Source organism: Lissotriton helveticus, chromosome 1_1 (assembly GCF_964261635.1).
Source record: "Lissotriton helveticus chromosome 1_1, aLisHel1.1, whole genome shotgun sequence".
NCBI lineage: Eukaryota > Metazoa > Chordata > Amphibia > Caudata > Salamandridae > Lissotriton > Lissotriton helveticus.
This window is the reverse complement of record NC_136057.1, coordinates 1,957,911,406-1,957,937,237: the sequence shown is the minus strand read 5'-3', so window position 1 is coordinate 1,957,937,237 and position 25,832 is coordinate 1,957,911,406. Positions and strand designations below refer to the sequence as shown.

General features: G+C 42.3%; 1 protein-coding gene across 1 annotated transcript in view; it reads left to right on the top strand.

Annotated features, from left to right (window-relative positions):
- CRB1 (crumbs cell polarity complex component 1) overlaps nt 1–25,832 on the top strand; it is an 878,642-nt gene that overhangs the window by 743,714 nt on the left and 109,096 nt on the right. The window contains exon 11 of the mRNA XM_078644026.1: nt 7,841–7,967. Within this exon, the coding sequence (XP_078500152.1) occupies nt 7,841–7,967 (127 nt within the window). The remainder of the gene's footprint in view (nt 1–7,840; nt 7,968–25,832) is intronic.

The window sequence follows — 25,832 nt, the reverse complement described above, 5'->3', positions numbered from 1 at the left end:
ATTACCACCACCACCATTACCACCACCACCAATACCACCTCCAAAACCAATACCTCACCACCAATACCACTACCACCACCAATACCACTACCAATACCAATACCACCACCAATACCACCACAACCACTCATACCACCAATCTAATACCACCACCACTGATACCACCGCCAATACCAATACTACCAATACCACCATCACCAATACCAATACAACCACCACCAATAGCAGTACCACCACCACCAATACCACCACCACCAATCTAATACCACCACCACCAATACCACCACAAATACTACCAATACCACCACCACCAATACCACCACCACCACCATTACCTCAAATACCACCACCAATACCATCAGAAGCAATACCAGTACCATCACCACCAATACCAATACCACCACGAATATCACCTCCACCACCAATACCACCACCACCACCAATACCACCTCTCCCACCAATACCCAACCACCAATACCACCACCAATACCTCCAATGCCACCAAAGTCACCGGCAGCAACACCAGTACCATCGCCACCAATACCAATATCACCACCACCAATAGTCCACCACCAACACTCCACCACCCTAACCACCACCACCAATACCAGTACCACCACCTCCATTACCAATACCCCCATCACCAATGTCATCACCAATACTGCCACCAATACCAACACCAATACCCATACCACCACCACCAATAATAGAACTACCAATACCACTACCAATACCACCACCAATGCCGCCAATACCACCATCACAAACACAACCACCAGCACCAGTGCCACCACCACCAATACCACCAATACCAACACCAATAGCACCAGCAAGAATACCTGCACCACCAATTTAATACCACCACCAGTAACAATACCACCACCACCAATAACACCGATACCAATAGCACCACCACCATCACCACCAATACCACCACTAAATCCACAACTGGCAATACCAGCACCACCAATACTAGCATCACTGAAAATACCACCACAAATACCACCATCAATACCACTACCAATACCACCACTAATACCATCACTAGTACAGCAATACCACCACCACCATTACAACCACCACCAATACCCCCACCAATTCCAATACTACCACCAATACCAACTCAACCACCAATACCCCATCACCAAAACCCCACCACCAATACCACCAACATTACCACCTCCACCACCAATCCCCTACCACCACTACCTCCAGTGCCACCAATAGCAAGAATACCAATACCACCACCAGCAACACCAGTACCACCACCACCACCAATACTACCACCACTAATACCACTATGAATACCACCACCAATCCAATACCACCGCAAATACCAATACCACCACCAATACCAATACCATCACTAATACCACCACCAATACCACCACCAATCCAATACCACCACATATACGAATACTTCCACCAATTCCACCACCACCAATACCACCACAACTACCAATACCTCCACCAACACCTCCAATACCAACAATACCAACCATACTATCACCACCAATACTAGTACCACCATCAATACTGCCACCAATACCACCACCAGTACCGATCCAATGCCACCACCACCAATACCACCACCAGCACCAATACCACCACCACCAATACCAACATCAATACCACCACGACCACCAATACCACCAATAACATCACAACCAATACTAGAAGCACCACCACCACCACCAAACCCGCCACCAATACTACCACCACCACCACAAATACCATCAATACCACCACCAAAACCACTACTAATACCACCACCACCAGTGCACCAATACCACCATGACCAGTACACCGATGCCACCAATACCACCACCACCACCAAAAGCACCATAACCAATACCAATACCACCACCAATACGACCTCTGCCACTAATACCCAACCACCAATATCACCACCACCAATACCACCATCAATACCACCATGACTACCAATACCACCACGACCACCAATACCACCACCACCACCACTACCAATACCACCACCACCAATACCAAAACTACCAATACCACCACCACTACCAATCCCACCACCAATACCTCCACCTCCGCCAATACCTCCAATACCACCAATACCATCACGACCAATACCAGTAGCACCACCACCAATACCACCACCAACACACCCACCACCACAAATACCATCAATACCACCACCATCAATACCACTACCAATACCACCACCACCAATACACCAATATCACCATGACCAGTACACCAATGCCACCAATACCACCACCACCAATACCACCTCCACCACCAATACCACCACTATCACCACCAATACCACCCCTGCCACCAATACCCAACCACCAATACTACCATCAATACCTCCAATGCCACCAATACCACCAAGAATACCAATACCAAAAGCAGCACCATCAGCATCACCACCACTACCACCACTAATACCACCACCAATACCACCACCATAACCACCACCACCACTACCACTACCAGTACCACCAATACCACCACCAATACCACAACTACCAGTGCCACCACAACCAAGACCACCACCGCCACCAACACCAATAGCACCACCACTAATACCTCCACTAGCAATCCAATACCACCTCCACCAGTAACAATACCATGACCACCAATAGCACCACCACCAACAATACCACCACCACCAATACCACCACCAATACCACCACTAATACCACAACTGCCAATACCACTAGCACCACAAATACCATCGCTAATTAAACCACAAATTCCACCACCACCAATCCCACTAAAAATACCACCACCACCAACACCAATACCACCACCACCTATACCAATACAGCCACCACCAATACCACCACCAATTCCAATACCACCACCAATACCAACACCAATAGCACCACCACTAATACCTCCACTACCAATCCAATACCACCGCCACCAGTAACAATACTACGACCACCAATACCACCAATACCAATAGCACCACCACCACCAATACCACCACTAATACCACAACCGCCAATACCACTACCACCACAAAAACCATCTCTAATTAAACCACAAATACCACCACCACCAATACCACTACCAATACCACCACTAGTACACCAATGCCACCAACACCAATACCACCACCACCTATACCAATACAACCACCACCAATACCACCACCAATTCCAATACCACCACCAATACCAACTTCACCACCAATACCCCAACACCGATACCACCACCTCCACCAACAATACCCCACCATCACTACCTCCAATGCCACCAATACCAAGAATACCAATAACACCACTAATACCACCAGCAGCAACACCAGTATCAGCACCACCAATACCACCACTAATACCACCACCACCAATACCACAACTAATAAAACCACCAATCCAATACCACCGCAAATATCAATACCACCACCACCAATAACACCACCAATCCAATACCACCACAAATACCAATGCTACCACCAATTCCACCACCACCAATACCACCACAACTACCAATACCTCCACCACCAGCACCTCGAATACCAACAATACACCAATACTATCACCACTAATACCAATACCACCATCAATACCACCACCAATGCCAATACAATACCACCACCACTAATACCACCACCACCAATACCACCACCACCAATACGCTACCACCAATACAACCACCAATACCACTACTACCACCAATACCACAACCAGTACACCAATACCACCACCACCAATACCAATACGGATACCACCAACAATACCACCACCACCAATACCACCTCCACCAATACCACTACAACCACCAATACCACAACCACCAATTCTACCTCCACTACCAATACCATCGCCAATCCAAAACCATCACCTCCAATACCACCCATGCCACCACCACCACCAATACCACCACAACCACCAATCCCTCCACCCCACCAATAGCTCCAATACCAACAATACCACTAATATCCTCACCACTAATACCAATACCACCACCAATACCAGTACCACCACCACCACTACCAATACTGTCACGACGAATACCACCACCACCAATACCACCAATGCCAGCACTACCAATACCAGTACCGCCACTAATACCAGCACCACCAATACCACCACCACCAATTAACCACCACCAATCCAATACCACCACCACGAATACCACCCCAATATCAATACCACTGTCAATACCACCACCAATCCCAAAACCACCAGCACCACCACCATCAATACCACCAATACCACAACCACCAATACCACTATCACCAATACCACCACCACCAAGACCACGAATACCACCACCAAAACCAGCACCACCACCAATAACACCACCAATACCACCACCACCAATACCACCACTAATACCACCACACCAATACCACCACAACCCTTACTGCCGCCTCCAATACCACCACCACCACCACCACTACCACCACCAATACCACCACTAATAAATACCACCACAACCACCAATACCACACCACCAATACCACACCACCAATACCACCACCACCAATACCACCACAACCAATACCAGTACCAGTACCACTACCACCACCACCAATACCACCACCACCAATACCCACATCACCAATACCAATACCACCACCTCATTGCCTCCCATTCACTAGTAATATCAAGGGCATTGCATAAGGCCAGAGCTGCAGCCAAGACCATCCCTCCCTCCATGCCTGCCATAAAGCCCAGCCCACCCTGCCCCAGGAGATGAAGCCAGGGCCCTAGTACAGCTGGAGTGTTTTTATTAGTCAGAAGATAGCAATGACATTTCACAATGCCAAACTGCACACTCAAGTCACGGAGAGGGGAGTAAATAGCCACCCATCCCGCTCTTTCTCCCTAGCTGCGACATTGTAATCACAGAGCGAAAGGTGTTGGATCGCTTTGTTAGTGTTTATAGCACGGATCATATGTAACTCTAACTTCACACTTTGTGTCTTTGTAATTTACTACAAATGGGGCTGATCCTAGTGAGATGATAAACGGGTGCTTAGAGATGTGTGATCAGTGTGGACATCTCATAAAAAGTGACGGTCTGGCCTCACACACCGCAAGGTGTCATGCTTCATCATAGGCCGCCCTCGCCCTCTAAAAACTTGGTTTGATAGAGGGTGGGCATATACCTGACGACAGGGATGCACTTCTAAACTAAGTGGGGACCCGTGGGTAGTGAATGTGATCTAAAAACCATTACAGTTGTCATAAAGACTAATTTTAATATACTATGCAACTGTATGGTGTTAAAAGAGGTGTGCGGTGACCTAGGGAAATGATTATCCCTTCAGCCTGATAATTGTGGTCCACATAGGAGTATTGCATAGTCGACAAATAACAAAATAGAAACTTGGGTGCTGATCACCTTAGAAACATAACATGCAGCGAAACTAGCATTGGAGTTATTTATTTAAACATTGAATAATGAAGACACTAGCACCACCTTTATTGACAATAATTCCTCCATCAATGGGGTACATTAATGATGAATCCAATAAATACCTAACCCTTTAAGAATAAGTCCAATTTTAAATGGGAATTGAGAAGGATGTTAACTGCAGCCTGTAGGTATGTAAAAGGTGCAGTAAATACCCCCTTTCCACTTAGGTATTCTGAACATGTCCCTGTAAATTCCATTGTAGTGATATTTAATAATAATAAAAAAAACATAATTTTCAGTAAAATTGAAAACTACAGTCCACTTTTTGATACTTCAGTCTGAATATGCAGTTAAACTCGACCTATATTATCATTTGTATTCAAAAGTCACTTGTTTCAGATTTTTATAGCTGCTAAAGTAAATTTGTCATTTAACAATTCAGCATTAGTAGTAAAGTGCAAGTGTTTTTTTTTTTTTTTTTTTTTTTGTAAGACGTTTATTAGTGTTCAAAAGTGCAGTACATATAGCAAAGCCTACAACCCCGCGGGCCGGCTGCAAAAAAAAAAAAAGCAGTAGATCTCAAGGGTGATGGTTAGCAGGGGGGGGCGCCCTGTGGCGCCCTACTTGTCTCAGGCATGCTAGACTTCAGGTATTACGGATACATTACATTTGTGCAACAAGTAAACAGTTCCATAAATGACGTCTCATTTTGCAATTTTTCTATAATGAAACCATGAATACTACAAACAAATCAGAACAGTTCGCATCGGCGTGTCCCAATGTTCTTTTCGTGGCTGCGCCGCATCGTGCCAATCCTGCATGTATGGTGCTAGTAAAGTGCAAGTGTTGATAAATATAAGTATGCACACGTGCAGGTAAAGATCAATGTACATTATTTTTCACCAAAATGATACAAAAGGGCAAACCATATAATGTATAAGACGATTGTTATTATTGAAAATAATTTGACGCCGCGAAAACGGTTTTTACAAAACACCACGCATTCTCACGCTAGTGATGGTTTGTATACACAAACTCAAATGGTTTCTATAACTGACACATGAGGGTGGATGATGTAAACACTATATGTTTTTTGTGTTTGATAATTTCCACTAAAATGCTATTTAACACCACGTCGGATATATGTAAGCTTTTTGTTACTTTTTCTGTGTCTGTTTTTTGGCTGTAAGTGTGGTTAGTGGAAACATAATATAAATATTTTTTCTAAAATAAAAACGCTGAGTTTTAGTCTGCTAAACTGTACTGAACACATAATAAAGGAATAGAGAGTATCTGTACTATCTCAAAAATATAACATATTCTGCTTATTGGCATATATGTGTAAATTAGAACCAAATTGGCTGTTTGTGTCCTCTGTAAATACTATGGGCCTTGTGCACGAAAAGAGTAGGGAACGTATTAAATATACATCTGCAGATTTACTTCTGTATGAGTGCGGACTTACTACTTTTTGGAATGCACCAATTCCTATTCGAATCAGCATTCAAAGCTATAATTAGCACAGGATGTCATGGGGAATCCACCAGGAATCAAGATATTTGTAACTTTTGTTTTCATTCCATCTGTATGGACATCTCAAATAAAGAGAACTCCTTATAGGGGAAATGGCTTCCCTTGTGCTAATGTACTTTTTTAAACATGTTTTCTCCCCTTGGAGAAATCTCTTCAGCTACACCCCCACCAAATGTGGGGGCTGGTCTATTCTCCTTCACACCATGGAGGGAGAGTTGCACGAAATTTGTGCTGGAGTACTTCTCCTCCCATTTCTAGGGTGGGAATGAGTTGAATCATAGTTTGGGAATGCCGACAAAGTTCCATATATGTTGCCATTCACAAACTTTCAAGACAAGCCATACCTTGAAACATGTATTTTCCCATCCTTTTAGTGGCTTTGTGGCTGTGAAGCACTTTACACTCAAGGTAGAGATCTCCAACTCCAGTAAATTAGCTAATGGCTGCAAGAAATCCCTTTCTGAATTCCTGGCAGACTTAGAACAGGTACATTTGTTAATAAATATTAGTTTATGACCACATTTCACTTTGTGACCAGGGGATTCTGTGCAGAAAAAGACAATTGAGTATTCAAATTGAAATATCTCCTTACAGATTACAATATAGCTAGTTTAGCTCATTTAAAAGGCATCTCACAGGCACTGGGGTAACCTGAGGTTATGAGGTGAGTTACAGAACCAGCACATCGCCAGTCAAAGGAGCATTCTCCCACCTCCATGTGTTCCTACTGAGTTTTCAGACCTCTTCTATTAGATTGTCACTATTGTCACCTGAGGATATAATTTTGTTATTTGCTGGGATGTTTTGTGTGGTTAAGATCCCCTCATTCGGTGCAGGAGGCTACATGGCCAGCTTGGACACACCAGACTTTCTCTGTGCATCATTATGGCTCTGTCTTTGCAATATTTATTCTAATTATGAAATGCAAATGATCTATATTTGATATTTTTTTTAGGTGTGAAATTGACCTTGATGAGTGTCAATCTGATCCTTGTTTGAACGGTGGCCTCTGTCAGAACCTGCCCAACAGATTCCAGTGCATCTGCGACATAAATTTTGCTGGCGAGCGTTGTTCGATAGATGTAAGCGACCTCTCCTTTTACGTGTCCATGTTACTGTGGCAGAACCTCTTCCAGCTTCTGTCCTACCTCATATTGCGAATGGATGATGAGCCAGCCGTAGAGTGGGGGGAGCAGGATGAATACTAGCCCTGAACACCTTATATAGCTTGCAATAAAGTCTGACCTTCAGGAAATGCCTTGAACATAACAGCACAGACTATTGAGTCTGTCATCATCACTTCGATTTTCAAAATTTCGAATGCTCCTCCTTTTCTATAGCCACTTACCTACATCTTAAACCAAGGGCTTGATTTAGAGTTTGGAGAAGGGGCACTCCATCACAAACGTGACAGATATCCCATTCGCTGGATTATAAATGTTATAGGATATAATGCACACGTAATAAGGTGGACAAGATATGTCACATTTATGATGAAGTGTCCCATTTATGATGAAGTATCCCAGCTATCAAACTCTACACAAGGCCCGAAATATTCATGCTTTTAGAAATAACGGGCGCATTTTGCAGACCAAGTTTACCACTATACGAGCAGGATACAAATGTTTCACATATTTATTTATTGCAGCAAGGTCTGGTCACTCATGAAGCCTTAAAAATGTACATCTGTGGTAAACTTAATGTCTGATCTTGCGATGGTGTCTTTAGGCACTCTCTTATTGTCACCACGTTCGGCAAAAATGGTACACTGTTAGAGCATCTTTTTAGCCCAGAACCAAATGTTATGTGTGTGCAAACACAAATGATGTAGCTCACTGGGAGCATGCACCACTCTACATGGATGGTAAAATGTGCCGCCAAATAGGAACAAATTATTATGTCTCCTGATTTAACTATTAACCTTAAAAAGAGGCCTTAGACATCAGTTTGTAACCTTCACATAAAATAGCATGTGTAGCATATGCAAATGTATATTTAATTAAGACGTGTGTCTTTAGTAATACAAGTTTTTAACCTTTTTTTAAAGAATTTTGTCAAGCTCCCTAGAGAATTTAATGCTAGAAGTATTGTCTTTTTATAACTAAGTATTTTCTTCATACTGACTAAGTACAACAGGGCATCAGGTAATCCCATAAAAAAATAGTGGATCTGAGAGCTCCCCATCAAGAAGCCCTTGGATATTTACATGTACTAGATGTCCTGTTAGTTCTATGTATTGTGATACATGTAACCATTCAAATTAAGCCATTCCGTGGCAATTAGACAGGATAGCATGCATTGTTTCAAACACAAAACTGTACATATTACAATGTGAACCGTATTTAGTAACTCATCATATGAATGGCAAAGTTATGCAAACATCATGACACTTTTGTTTCCTGAGATTATAGAGAACATAATATTTAAAAACACTCAATTAAACACTCACAAATCTTTCTGGCACTCTATACATTATCTAACATGGCCGCTGCCAAGTTATTCAGTCCCCGAAACTAACTGGCTTTCTTTTCTTGGGATTCTAAAATGAACAGAATTAAGAGCTAAATGTAGTTTAAGTTTGATAACGTTGGGTAGACGGATGTGCAGTCCTTACCATCTTTATGTACAACAGGGGGGGGGGGGTACTATGCCATTGTGAATCTCTCACCAAATGGCCTAGCCAGTACTTTGGGGATCATAAAACCAGTCAAAAAGAGTAAACCACATGAAGAACAAGCATAAACACATATACCATGCAGACTAGGCAAGATGAAATGTAGTCTCTGTACAACTTAAATATACATAAATACAATGTCAGGACCTTGCACCTTACCAGCAGCAATATTCTAAATTTTGTACGAAGATATGAGAAGGTGGAAGTGTTTCTTATAAGGATTCACGTCAACCATGCAGCTTGGGCCTAAAAGTGAGACATGGCACATATTGCCACTGTACATGCAGGACAAAGAAATGGTGCGTCATCTAGAACCCATGTGTAGCTGAAATTAACCTTGAGAAACTCTTGTGACCGTTTTAGAGCAAATCCACATAGAGAGAAACTTTATTAGGACAATGACGCGAAGTAAGGAGATGATCATATTGAAGAACCTCTAAGTAGTGCAGCAAACAGCCCTCACACCATATCACAGATGTGTGCCATTCACCTGCTTTTTAGAATTCAACACTACGTCAGAGTGAAACAACAGCCCCTCATGTGTTGTAGGGCCATAGATTATCCATACACAGAAATAAACCCTATTGTCCTTGGGACCCTCCTCAAGTTCTCAATACACATAAAGAACTAACAGTGAAAAGTCAGTGTGGCAAAACACGTGCGGACATAAGTATATATACCAGTGCAGTTTTCTTTGTAAGTAGTGATAGAACCCAGGCCTTCAAAAGTTAGTCCTGGGCAGGCAGAGGAGGGAAGGAGGCAGCATGCGGTCCATTGTACCAGTAAGCAAATAATTTTACCCATATGATCTTGCTTTTGCATATTCCAAATCACTACACCTTTCATATATCCACTCAATTCTTTCATCACTTTTATCCTAAGTTTAAGCTGTTCTGGTTTCACTGTGAATTCTCCAGAGAAGCTAGTCTAAACAGATTGGCTCTTTTCTATATTTGGCTACATTTGTTTTTCTCTCTACTTTTGCCTGTTCCCGAGACCCCATTGTATTTAGCAGACTCATGCAGACAATAAAATAAAATTTCCACCAAATACTTATTGCTAGCATGTAAAAGAACAAGCATTTGCAATGCAATAGGTCTCGCATTTACGCGAGTTTAAGCAATTGGCATTGTAATTGACAATGCCTTTTATTTGTTTTAAAAACGAAAACAAAAATAAAAAGCATTGTCATTTTCAATGTCAATAGCTCAAACTTGCGTAAATGCGAGAGCTATTGCAATGCAAATGCTTTTTTAGGTAAAAGTGCCTGCCTTTCATCACAACAGCCTCGCGTGAGGTGCCTAGCTCCAGCCCCGCCTGTGCACCTCATATGAACTTTCTGAGGCTGGCACAGGCTCCGGGTGACTGATTCCCGGTAGGAAAGGAAGGGGAGGAATAGGGGTGTGGGATGGGGATTCAGGGGCAGAGGGAAGCCCAAGCACACTGGTGGGGGGCTGGCATGAGGTGCAGGAACCGAGGGGGGCCCTGGCGGCTCCCCCTCAGTAAGTTTTATCCTAGCGGTGTGTTAAGTTGTTTTCCCTTCTTTTCCACGTTACCAAAAAAAGAGGTGAATCCAAGCCTTCTTTCTACTCCCTTCACTCAGCCTGTCAGCAAGAATGCAAATTAAGCCAGTTTCTGTACCGCAGCCGCTAAAGTGAAAGCGGATCGCTGTGCATGCAAATTAATTAAATAAAGAAGCGCACCCGCTAAAGTTAAAGCGGGCCGCACTACAAACAAATTATATAAAGAAGCTCAGCCGCTAAAGTGAAAGCGGGCTGCACTGCATGTAAATTAATTAAGTAAAGAAGCACAGCCACTAAATAGAAAGGGGACTGCGTTGCAAAAAAAAAAACATTAAACAAAATAGTGCTTACAGCCAATATAAAGCAGATTGTGTAACATGAGGAGTAAAAGGTCCAGTCCTTATGGGCCGTAACAAATGGAGATAAGACAGTACCAAGGAGGGACTAACAAGCCTATTTACAAATCAGAAGCCAGCATTTAAGAAGGACAATGACACAAAGCCAGTGAAAAATATGGGTGGAGAGTGGGCTGGGATTCTAGTTCATACCTTAATACAGCATACCTCGCAGAGCTAGCAGCTAATGCGTGCTGCTGCTCAGCTCCACCTAAAACACGAAAGAAAGGGTGATGGCCTACTTGCAACTCTATTTCAGAGCAAAGCAGCTGCATCAAGGAACACCTCAAAAAAACTTTCTAACAGCTCCTATTAAATTCTAGAAAATATGGAGTTTCTTGATTCGCTTACTTGGTAGCGATATCCTAAACCATCGTGACAAGTGAGCCCAAAGCGAGCATTACCAAATAAGGAACTTTGGTAAGAGTAGGCAAGTATATTGTGCAATTTCAAGGGCACTTCTTACATTATGCTTGTGAAGTTCACTGTTGGAATCATTCACTATTAAAAAAAACCTCTAATAACCGACATGCAGGCTTCTGCAATATAATCTTCCTCCTAAAGTCCTTCTCCTCATATTTAGAAGCGCTCAGTGAAAAAATGACAACATCCTCCTGCTACAGCATTTCAACTGTAGTGATGCAAGAGTACAGTAAATTATTAAAAGCCAACATGGCACTACAGCCCTAAACCCTATCTCTTGCATATGAGTTCATACTCGTTGTTACACATGCATTTGTGTGGTTGCCCTACGACAATGCAATTCCTTTTTTAAATGAGGTGTTCTATTTTTATTGCTTCTCTACACAGTTTTTTCGTTGTAGCCAAACCTTTTGGGATTGGGACATGGCCATCCCAATTCACACACTGTCTCCATCTCATTTGAAACTGCTGTAAAAACCACAGCCAAACCAATGATCACCAATAAGCTGTAGATCGCCATGGTTTGAAATTAATATAAGAACAAGGGATTGCTGGAGCTATCTCAGATGTTTTAGATTTTTGGATTGGATAGTGCACAATCATTTTTTCTATTGCATTCTGGTGCTTGCATACTTCTTTATGGCATTATAAATTCAGGACTACAAGTACCAGAGTGCAAAGAAAAATTAATGGCTGGAGGACATGCTTGGGTATGGGATGGGGAAATTTGATGCATCTCATATGCATTAGTAAGAGAATAGGTTATAGTTAGTTTTTTAGTATCATCCCACAGCAGCGGAGTCCACCATAGGGCCAGTACGGCAGAATCCACACATTATTTTCAGGTTCAACTTAATGTAAATGAGTTCTATTTGGATTGCCTGCATACAAACATACTTTATATGGGTATCTTGAAAATCAGCCTTGGTAACAACGACCTGCAGTGTACATGAGCATTAACTATTCATATGCTTGATGCAGTGAACTGGAAGTGAACCACTATGTGCTGCGGGTGACATAGCTTCCTGCTAATAGATGATCCAAAGGAAAACAAATGAGGACGGTTTACATTCAGTGTAGGAGGGAGGTGGGGAATATTTAAGGGATTAAATATTAATCTTGGCAATTTGCAAGACATTTATGAGTATGTTTAGTATTAGTTCTGTAGTGCAAAAGAATCAAACAGAAATTGGAGGTAGGGTCTAATAGTACACCTAAAAAACTTTTTTAAAAATGAACATGGAAAAATATAAAAATATGATAACAAAAATTAAATAAAATTTATTTAAATAGCCTTATATCTTTGACATTGCTGACACCTATACGAAACAGGTTGTAAAAATGTAAATATATAGATGAAAATACTTAAAAAATATATAAATATGTATATTGTAAACAAATGTAAAACTATACAATTTATTTCACATCTATCTCTACTCTTCACACATTCAACATTGCATGTTCCAAAAACACACAAGGGTAAACAGAACAGTGGTCGCTGATGACTGGCAACGCTATGTCTCATAGCACAAGTGAAAGAGGTCAGACCCCAGAGGTTTGGCTGTTTTTATGTGCATCCGCTTGTGATGATAGTCAGATCTGCATTATTTTCCTGAGTTGGTGCTGGTTTTCAATTCTTTTTCAATTCAGAACTCTACATAGCAGAGGTGAGATCTCTGCTTCCTCTATGTAGAACTACATTGGGATACGTTATTCCCGAACGTACACCTTTACCATTGTATTTTGAGGTGTATGTCTCCCCACTCCCTCATGTAAGGGTGTATTGACACATGTTCCTTATACTAGGGAAAATCTCCAAGAATAATGGAATTTAATTTCAGTGGAGATATATACCCAACGTGCGTGTACATTTACTTCCATAGAGATGTATATGCACAGGAAGATTTACTCTAGTGAATGCTGTGCATTTGTTTCTGTAGGCTCTGTACAACCTATTAACTTCATAACTTGCATGGCATTTGAACGTATATGCAACTTCTAGAAATGTAATATCTATTTAAAGCTCTAAGTTTTCAAATTGCACAGATTTTTTTACAGGTAGAGTTTTAAGGTTAAGGCCAGTGACTTAGTAAACTGTTCATCTATCTATTTTACAAAAACATTTCTTGTCCTACAAAAAAACGGTTGTTTTGTGGCATTTGTGTGGCAAATACATATGTATCGCAATACAATATGTAATTCATTTTCTTCTATGTATGTCATATATTTTATTTTTTTAAGCTTTTGTATAATATACATTACATAAATGTGGTTTAAAGCTATGAGATATGTATTGTGATGTGTTTCGTAAAGAGCTGTCCTGGTATGAAAACATGAACTTATTATTTTGTCAATTTGATATTGTATTTTTATACATTGTTAAGATATTGTTCATTGCAATGCATCTACCTACTTTAAAATGTATCTACTTTTTGGGTAAAAACATATAGTGGCTACCTACAATTACATAGCCATAGAACTGGTTGGAATAATTCTAGGGTGTATGTGAGCCTCCTTCATTAAGGAAATGCTATTTACATTTGGTTCTTATCCCTAAGTCACTTATGTAGGAGCTTCATACTGGTGATCACAGTGAAGACCTTTAACTTAGATGTATTTTTATATATGGATTAATAATTCAATTGCATGTTCGAGAGGCTGCAAACAACAAGCATTACAATTCATTGCATGAAATTATCAACATTGGAAGGATGACATTTTGAATTGGCTTTAACAAGATTGAAAAATGTAGTCTGAAGGTCATACGCTGATAGCAGTACCACTTTTCCAGCTACTTACCAAGGATGTCGCTGACTCAAGAAACTATTGAAATATGTCCAGAAGCCAGTGACTAATCTGTGATAAGCATCAAATAATGTGACCAGGAAGGGAAAAAGGTTAAATATAAAGTCTCTACAAAATGCCATTGTAATGCTTGGCCTGGGTTTTTAAACATTGTGTTTTACAGAGGTTTATATAGCGTGAACTTGACCCGAGGGTATCAGGTATCAGGGCACTTTACACGAGCCCTAGTTACGTTACATGAGGATACATTCATTTTTGTTAGGCACGGGGAGATGTAGTGGTTTTCCCAAAATCACAGGCTGTTGCGCGTCCTTGCCGAGACTCTAACCCAGTACCCCAGATTTTAGGTTGACCGTCCGAGACGTTTGGCCAACCCCTCTCCCTTGTGTGCACAGAAGGTCTCATTAAAATGTCTCCAGTATTCTGAATTAGGCCAGCAATTCAAGATAGGAGCCGGAATTCCCATTTCTATGTTAACTCCTTTATCTCAAGGGACCCTAAAGGTCCCTCTTGCATCCATGTTTGTAAACAGGTGGAACCTATGCTGCATGTCCACCTTCTCTGACTCTGATCCCATTCAACTTCTCTACCATAAGTAGTCAGTATCACAATATTGAAAATTACTTTTCTTCCGACAACTGTAAACTCAATTTAACTGATAATCTGATGGAAATTGGGGATATTACTGAGAAGCTAAAAACTTTAACACACTCTATAATATTTCAGCACTCAGAGATTAAATATAAGCCATCTCTAATATTCAGCCAAGCCTGGATTTCTTCAAAAGCCCAGAATAACATATGAGTTTATATTTCATATAACAGAACAAAGATTTATTTTACTTTCTACATTTTACCGAGTTATGTGTGTTATTGGTAACGTCACTGATATGTGTGGAGTTGATAATGTCTTTCCTTCTCATGTCATCATTAACATTTCCACCGTTTGTTCTTTACAAATTCTCACTTTCATCTTTGTACGTTCTATGACCCATTTCAACTGTATTGTACGTTCCTTTCTCTCCATCCTTTGTACATTAAAAGCTAATCTTATGTTTTGTCTCTTTGTCTACTTTCTTCATTTCTGCTTGTAAAAAAATCTTCAGTTGTTTTTGGCACCTCGGGATTTATAATTACCATTAGCTGCAAAACTTTCACAATTATTCATTCACTGGTGAGTCATATGCGACATATTTAGTGGGAAAGGGTCTTATAACTGTCAGAAAAACATTTAATTAAGGAAGAAAGATTTAATGTACATGTGCAAACATATATATTTCAAATCCTACTTATACAGTGAAAGGCTTTTTGGCCTTGAACATATCAGAGCTAATTCACAAAGGCATTTTGGAGTTCGTAAAGTAGAACTCCTATCATGCTCTTTTATGTCCTTTGCATGCCTTTGGGAATTAGCTGTTTAGGAAATATCCATATCTAGTTAGTACGAACAAAAAGGGCTGTGTCATGTTTGCACTTTTATTTATAGAGAGATGGATGTTTCAGGAGCTATTTAACAAAGACATGACAAAGCATGTAAAGAGCACTCCTGTAATAGTGCTATCCAAAGTAACCTTACATCTATGTGGGAGTGACTTAAAAACAGTTGTTGTTTGTGAGAAGCTGCATGTGTTTGAAGGATCACTGAAAAAATAGCAAAGGCTTTCCCTAAAGAAATAACACTATGTTGGAGTTTGAGGCCATGGGTGTTCTCTCCTGCGAGACACGTTCTAGTGTCTCGACAGACATAGGGTTTATAGCCATTCCCCTATGGGAGTGGGCACACTGGCACCCCCACATGCTTCCCTCACAGACGTCACAAGTGACGTAGGCCTGCTAATAAAAGGGCCCGGGTGCACGTGCTTGTGGCCAGTTACAGTACCTTACCATGGTGTGTCTGTGTTCGTGATTGTCACCATGTGGGCCTAGGGCCCCAACACAACAATGGGCTTGTAACCAACGGACAATGTGGTTGGGGTTTTTGACAAAACTGATTAAATCAAATTCAAAATAAGTAAAACGAGTATTTGCTGCATTATTTGACAATAGCTACAATACTTCCCTGACAAGAACTTACCTCAGATACCCATCTTCCCATATACCCCCCAACCATAAACTGGCATGCGCACAAGATATACATTTTGTTCAAAATGTAAGCTAGTGTGGAATCAGACATTTTTATTGAACATGACATCAAGAAATCATTTTCTACTCAATTCCTATTTGTAGTACTTAAGAGGTTATTTAGCATTTGGTGGACAGCATAAATGTGATGAAGTACTCTGTCCACCTGCTCTATTTGGATATGGATGGACAATCATATTTCTATTGGCGGAGCCCCTGTTGGCTGAAAGGTTTGTCCAGCAGTTCCACTAACACCAGGCCATTGGTCCAAGTACCTCAGACTGTCCACCATGTTTATGGGGGATGTTTTCATGTACTTTTTCTTCCTGTTGGGGACCTCAAAGGAAATAATTTGGGGTTTTTCAAAAAGAAACTCCTGCTTTAGGCTGTATGAAATATGGTGTTCGCTTTGAAAACCTACTCTGCTTTCAGCGCAGTTGCTACCATGGCCATGTCTCTGAAGGCTCGGACGTCTCTGGCATGCAAGTGGAGATCTCTAATTATGGCCGTCTGTAGTCCACTAGAGCAGCAGAGTCAATGCCTCTGCTGCCCTGGTGGAATGGAGTACAGCCCACCAACCTGTAAATATGAAGGCTTAGTATCAGAATCCATGCTGTATTTTGCTATTGTATGGAGACATCTAGCCATTCGTGGCTACTTCAGGATATCTTCCATCAAAAATGTGAATTTGGTGTATATTTTAGTGGTGAGCTACACAGACCCATTCTCTGATGATGATGAGTGTGGAAGGTAATTGTGATGGGTCTGCCATCACCTTGGTGGATGTAAAAGCGGCTCCTTAGCTTTCACTTCTTGCTGGTATGAGCATAGAAGAATTGTGTATAGCTCCGCCTGTGCACTCCCATCATTTCTTGCGGAATCACACACCCAGCAGTACCCCTGAATCTGCAGTCCCCTTCAATTTGATGTTTGCATAATAAACAAAGCTCTGTCAATGCACCTCAGTACATAAATATATAAGTCTTTGTTTTTTCCAGACTTATGCTCTGCTCAAACATAAACACTAGCAGTGAACTTAAGAAATAACATCGTGTACTATGTCCGTATTGCCTGCCTCACACAACTGTGCCATTCCCACACCGCAGCAACATTTGCTTTCTCAAGCTTTGTGCATCAACTCACACTTCTACCGATGCACATAGATTAAAATAGGTACATTTGTCTAGTGCACTTATATGGTGAATCTGCCTGTAGTTGTTGGATTTCAGTACGGTTTATCTGTTTATTTTGTATTTTTTACAGTTTTATATAGCGCAAACTCGACCTGAAGGTATTAAAGTCCTTTACATGAGCACCAGTTACATAACACAAGGACACATTCATTTTCTGCTAGGCACAGGGAGATTAACCCCCAGATGCATCAAGCATCCATTTTGTGAGTCCTTATTAGCGACAAATAAGGATTCGCTAATAAGGAATAGCAAAATGCCATGCATGAAGAACTCGCTTACAAAATAGCGATTTTTTAAAATTCCTTAATTGCGACTCGCAATTTGCGAGTCGCAATTAAGGAATACCTCCCCATTCATTCCTATCGGCATAGAGGCCCATAGGAATGAATGGGAAGAAAATCTCAATTTGCGATTATCAATTAGAGAATCGCAAATTGAGATTGCAATTTCAAGGATGCCAGGGTGTCAAAAGGACACCCTGTTGCACCCCTGAAATCTGCATATCGGTATATCTTGCACACACACATGCCCTAAGGGCTTGTCTGTGTGTAAAATGTAACTTCGAAAAATGCACTTTGCAAATTAGCATGAAGTTCAACTTCATGGTAATTTGCGCCCCCTATTAGCGAAATCGCTAATTTTTTAACTTTAATGCATTGCATTTAAGGAATTTCAATTTGAGATTCCTTAAATGCAATAGTAATTTAAGTAATCACAATTTTGCGATTTCTTAAATTGCTATTGCATCCCAAATGCAAAAATACCGGTCGCAAAGGGGCAAATTCTGAGAATCTGCCCCTTTGCAAGCGTTTTTTAGCTTGATGCATCTGGGCCAAAGTGATTTGTCCAGAATCACAGAATGTTGAACCAACTCCAGACTTGAACCTGGTTGCCAGCACCAAAGTCAGCAGCTCTGGCCGTTAGGCCATATTAGGAAATAAGGCATTTTAACAGGCACTTGAAGGCAAATATTTGGACTATAGGTGGATGGTTCAGGAGAGATCTCCAAGGTGGCCTCCTATGAAACCTTGCAGACAGTCATCGGCATACAATAGTTTAAAACTGTGTCGAAGCCTAAATTCTCACAGATCACTAAAGGGATGAGTCTTGACCAGCTGGTTTCTGGAGGAATAGACGGTGGAGCAAGCACTTCAATTTAAAATTAATTCTGGCTTCTGATGGCAGCTAATGAAGGACCTGCAGCCTTTCAACTGTTACATAATCTCATATTATTAGCCCTTCAGACCTGCATGATTATAAAGAGTCATAGAGAATATTTCACTAATCTAGACAGGAATTTGGTAAAACTTAACAGGAGATGGCTTGAGGCCTTCAGGGAACAAGATAAATACGTTTTCAGAGATTATCCGTATGGAGCACAATGTTGATCATTACAATGCCTGGGGTGGTGGGGGGCTCTATAGAAAGAATGTTGTCCAAATAAATATTGATTTGACTGCCAAAAAGAATGACTTATTTTACATTCATAGTAAATTAGCCTCTGTTTAGTCTTTTATTTTCTATTCCTGGCCCTTTGAGACATTGTTAAATGTTGGCTGATGAACATTCACCTAAAGAAGTTGAGCAGTGCCGGTGTCTGACGGGTATTGCAAGCAGGCACATGCAATGACGAATTAAGAGTGCATACTATGTTAAAAATGTTGGAGACCAGTGGTTTTTCTTTCTCACACTACGGGGTTTTGTTTGACACAAACATGTGTCTGTGCATATTCCTCTTTAATTGTTTCTCCACCTCTTGTGTTTTACACTGGACATTTCTTTCTTCTTTTCACGGTAAGAAAGATACCGGTAATGAGAAACGTGGGCAAACTGGTGAGTACCTACCAGCAGCTCCTACGTGAGGTACTTTCTCCCCTTCACACATTCTTTTGTATACACCTTTCAAGAGGGTGTACATATACATGGGTGGACTGATAAACTTGTGTCTAAAAGATTGCTGATGGGACAATTAGGACTGGATACGACTGCCAATTGACTAAAGCCAGCAGTTGGGTGAAGAGAGCAGTACCCCACCCCCGGTTGTGAATACATTTGAAATTTTAAGTATGTCCTAAACAGTCGTGGAGGGCGGCCTGACTGGTATTTTCCCTCTTAATAATAATAATAATAATAATGATAATAATATGGAAGCTTATAAAGCGCCTGGTTACGCACACCGGCCTGTCCCCGCGCTCCTCAATGTGGATGCACTGTGGAGCACAAACAAACAAACATAAATAACGTGGTACAATTTCGCACAAAACGTATATTTTCACATGTACACACCTGAACATCCTAGTGTTTTTGCAAAGCAAATGGGCCCAGTTGGTGAGCTCTGATTAACACTTGGAGGAGAGGCAGTGTTAAAAGGACGAGGCAGCTCTCAAACAAGGTGGGTCGGAGTTGAACACCCATGACTACTATTTTACTTATCAAACAAGAATGGGAGGGATGCAGTGTTTAATACATGGGAAAGGGGTGTTTAACACATATGGGGAAGACAATTCTTAAACCAGCAAAGAAATTGTTCAACACGTGAGAAAGGACAGTGGTTATCACATAGGAAAGAGGACGACATTAAATAACAGAAAGGAGTGACATCATTTAAGCAACCACCACCTGTTCAGGTAAGAGCGATGGGGCCCAGTTGGAGGTGTAGGGGGGTCTACGGACGAAGATGGGGGGAAATTATTTATTTAATTTTCCTTCATCAATGTCCGTAGAAATCCCCATCACCCGGCCCCACCGACTCACCACTCTTACCTGCACAGGCCGCAGCTGTGTTTGCGTTAGGAAGCGCCGGGCAATTTTTAACATGGGGAACAGCAGTTTTTTCAAACACAGTTAGGGATAGTTAGAGGGAACATTCAATACACTAAGGGATAAATCAAACATAAAAATGGCATTCTATCCTTTTAATTGTTTAACCACAGGAGGCATCCCATGTCCCACCTCTCGCAGGCTGGCCTACAAGGCTATCCAGATCAACCTGTTTTAGGCTCCGTTGTGCAGCACCAGTGGTTCAACAGGCCTGTGTGATGCCAAGATGACTATTGTGGAGAGATGATGTCCTGCCACTTCTCTCGGAGCATTGATGCCAGAAGTGATTGGTGCGGTTGGGTTCCCTCTACCCTCACTATTCTCATGTGCTTTAACAACAGCTTCAGGATGACTGTGTGAGGCATGTTGTTGTATGTGGATTGGTGCAGCTCACTGGTGTCTTGGATGTCAATAGGGTCTGCACAAGGGAATTTTGATGCCACAGTGGAAAGCAATCCCCTACTCCTGCAGTAACATGTTGGAGGTACCTCCGCAGAAAATATTGGTGTAGGCAAGCTAAGTGCTGACAGATGCAGCCATCACGAGGAATGGAACTGCCAACAATGTGTGATGGTTAGGTTTGAAGAGGAGTGTTTTCCCAGGCATTCCCAGCCGTGACCATATTGGAAGGGTGCAATCATAGTAATGTTGAGGCATAACCGTATACTTACAGTTTCTGGAATGAGAGCTCAGTCATGTACGCTCTTCCGATTATCAGATATTGTGCACATGACTGTGACAGTCATGGTTTTGCTCTTGATGCTTTTTTAAGAAAAAGTGAGAAGCAACCAAAGTTCTAAAATAATAACCTTTGCTGAGAGAGAAACAAGACAAGTTAGTTTTTGCTTAAGCTTTTCGTTTTTATTCTTTTCTTTTTCATATAGACAAACAAGCGCAGCCGCGTTGTTTTGCTTAGCCATAGTCTTCCTCTGAACAGTACCTATAAATATGGATTTAGCCACGTATTGAGAAGATAAGTGTGTCACACTGATGCTGGGCACGTCTGTTCCATGCCAACACGTCTCTGTATTGATGAAACCCTGAAACAGAAAACTTTGAAGACTGAAGAGCATCCAAGAATCATTAGTATCTCAGAAATCCTTAGTATTGTTTATTTTGATTCACCGTGTTTGGCATGAAAGGGTTCCAAAGGAGTGCTGCATACATGTTCACATGAAGTAATAGGCGCCCTATCTCGCAATATTTGTTGCTGTACAAGACCAATAGCCACCTCATTCAGCAATGATACTGAACATAGTGGTCATCTTGAAATGCAAATATTATTCCAAGATAGCCTCCACATTAACCACCAGTCATTTGGCAATAGCGTGTGTACCCCTCTCTGTCATCAGTAGTGGTCTCAGAGATGCTCTCTTTTGCTTAATTAAAACTGTCAAACGTATTAATCAATGAAATAAATGACATTCTTGTTGAAAGTCCTTACTCCAAATATCAGTATTGTGGGCTGATTGAAAAAAGTTAAGCGGTACAAAAGGGGGTGGTGATGGACGGGGCATCTGAAACAATCAAACACTCACACCCAGTCAAAAGATCTGGGTTTAATCCATCACCGTTCTTTAGCCCACTCTGCCACCCCAGTTCAGACATGGCTATATGCAAATCAGTCTGACCCTGTGCCTCATGGGAACAGTCCAGCCCGAATTGCCAAGCCATATCTTCCCTGGACCGGAAACAAGCTTCCGAGGACCGGTTTCTGGCATTCCAGCCGTCTTCAGCCCGGCTTGCTTGAATCCAGTGGCAAAGTGAGCAAGGGACTCACGTCTGAGCATACCCTGCCACACTTATGGCGGCCAAAAGCGGTACAAAAGGGGGTGGTGATGGACGGGGCATCTGAATCCATCAAACACTCACACCCAGTCAAAAGATCTGGGTTTAATCCATCTCCGTTCTTTAGCCCACTCTGCCACCCCAGTTCAGACATGGCTATATGCAAATCAGTCTGACCCTGTGCCTCATAGGAACAGTCCAGCCCGAACTGCCAAGCCATATCTTCCCTGGACCGGAAACAAGCTTCCGAGGACCGGTTTCTGGCATTCCAGCCGTCTTCAGCCCGGCTTGCTTGAATCCAGTGGCAAAGTGAGCAAGGGACTCACGTCTGAGCATACCCTGCCACACTTATGGCGGCCAAAAGCGGTACAAAAGGGGGTGGTGATGGACGCAAGGATGCTTGTTTCCGGTCCAGGGAAGACATGGCTTGGCAGTTCGGGCTGGACTGTTCCCAGGAGGCACAGGGTCAGACTGATTTGCATATAGTCATGTCTGAACTGGGGTGGCTGAGTGAACTAAAGAATGGTGATGGATTAAACCCAGATCAGTTGACTGGGTGTGAGTGTTTGATTTGTACAAACGCTCCGTCCATCATCCCCTTTTGTATCGCTTTGTTCACCCTAAGTGTGGCAGGGTATGCTCAGACGTGAGTCCCTTGTTCACTTGGCCACTGGATTCAAGATAGCTTGGCTGATGAGGATTATGAATCCGAAACCGGTCCCAGGATGCTTGTTTCCGGTCCAGGGAAGACATGGCTTGGCAGTTCGGGCTGGACTGTTCCCAGGAGGCAAAGGGTCAGACTGATTTGCATATAGCCATGTCTGAACTGGGGTGGCTAAGTGAACTAAAGAATGGTGATGTATTAAACCCAGATCAGTTGACTGGGGGTGAGTGTTTGATTTGTACAAACGCTCCGTCCATCATCCCCTTTTGTATCGCTTTGTTCGCCCTAAGTGTGGCAGGGTATGCTCAGACGTGAGTCCCTTGTTCACTTGGCCACTGGATTCAAGATAGCTTGGCTGACGAGGATTATGAATCCGAAACCGGTCCCAGGATGCTTGTTTCCGGTCCAGGGAAGACATGGCTTGGCAGTTCGGGCTGGACTGTTCCCAGGAGGCACAGGGTCAGACTGATTTGCATATAGCCATGTCTGAACTGGGGTGGCTGAGTGAACTAAAGAATGGTGATGGATTAAACCCAGATCAGTTGACTGGGGGTGAGTGTTTGATTTGTACAAACGCTCCGTCCATCATCCCCTTTTGTATCGCTTTGTTCGCCCTAAGTGTGGCAGGGTATGCTCAGACGTGAGTCCCTTGTTCACTTGGCCACTGGATTCAAGATAGCTTGGCTGATGAGGATTATGAATCCGAAACCGGTCCCAGGATGCTTGTTTCCGGTCCAGGGAAGACATGGCTTGGCAGTTCGGGCTGGACTGTTACCAGGAGGCACAGGGTCAGACTGATTTGCATATAGCCATGTCTGAACTGGGGTGGCTGAGTGAACTAAAGAATGGTGATGGATTAAACCCAGATCAGTTGACTGGGGGTGAGTGTTTGATTTGTACAAACGCTCCGTCCATCATCCCCTTTTGTATCGCTTTGAAAAAAGTTAGGGACACTTCAGACAAACAAGGACTGGAGGGGTGACCTAACTCGCTTCTCTGTGTTGTTTGCATGATTTCTGGCTCACAACTAAAGATATCTCTATCTATAGCAAACCTCCAATACGCTGTAGCAGAAGTAAGAAATGTTATGTATTTGATTGCCATGCGAGTGGTCTCGGTTTCACTATTCCTCCACCTAAAACCAAATAAAGAATAGTTTTAGAGAGCTTATCAATCTACTACAAAACAATCACAATCTCAAAAAATTGAAAGAAATGGCATACAAGTGTCACTTGAGAATATTTCAGGAACTCTCTCTTTGTAAATCTAGAAGCAAGTCTGAAAACTGAAATGAACACTAAACTCATACAAATAAATCGGAAAGCCTTCTGGAAACTTGTGGACTCTTCACAATTACTGAAAGCCTGGAATCTAAAAGGGCCACACATCCAGATTCAAAGTGCAAAGTTCACAAACTCTTTTTAAATAATAGAGGCTGCTTTAACGACCTTTCAAATCATGAAACCATTTCAACTGCTGCAGAGGATCACTGGTGGTGCTTGATAGCTGCCCCGTCACTAAGTCCTCCAGCCCCATGAAAAAATCCTGACTCCTGAGCCCCATTTCTACTGTCCACAGTATGATCTCATTTTCCTGCTGTGCCCGGACACTGGCACATTGCCTTTTGTGGAGCACTGAATGCTCTCACACCTTCCCCTAAAATACCCCCAGGCCTCTTGTGCACGGGGATGTCTAGGGGGGTCCCTAGAACCCTCTTTACCCCCTACAGAGGGCTGCCATTTAGGTAGCGCACTGTCAGCGCACTTGCTGACAGCTTCTTTACCTTTGCACCTGCGTCTGTAATAGGACGCTGGTCCAGAGGCAAAGAGATTCCCTCATTTTTATGGGATAACACCCCCATGCAAATGAGGGAAGGCCCTCTGATTATAGGGCTGGCACTATATGTCTGTATTACAGAAGTGGCTGTACAAGCATCTGCGGCCTCTTCTGTAAGGGGTGTGCAAAGCAGTTGCAAACACCTCTTTTGCCCGCGGGGCACTTAGTATTATAGTATTATGTGTTCCCCTGGTGACCTGGATGTATGAAGCCCTTAAGTTTGGCAGACCCCGAAAGCCATTGTGGGGCAGGGATGCTTGGGGGTGATTATAGAGAGGGACCTCTGACAGCAAAAGGAGACGTTCTGCTCTCTGACATGGCAGGTTTCAGGGAATGCTAGATTCAAGCTAATACATTTCAATTACGTGCAGTGCACATATCTCACAACCATAAAATACGCCAGAATCTACCAGGGCCGATCTACAGCATACCCCGTTGTGGTCAAAAGAGAGCATCTTTCATACATCTGTGATGGTACTGCAGGACGAGCCAAACATACTGGGGGCAGTGGTCGGTAGAATTGGACAAGCTTGACATTGACCCCTCCCCTAAACATGCTTGCTAAGGCTGGTGGGGCAGCCCAAGCAATGCAAAATGTACTACACATTTCTTCATTTGGCAAATAGATGGGTTGCAATGGGGTGGCTGGGAAGCAGAAGACCAGCAATAGAGAGGTGGGTGTGTGGTACGGTGGAATGGGTAGTGG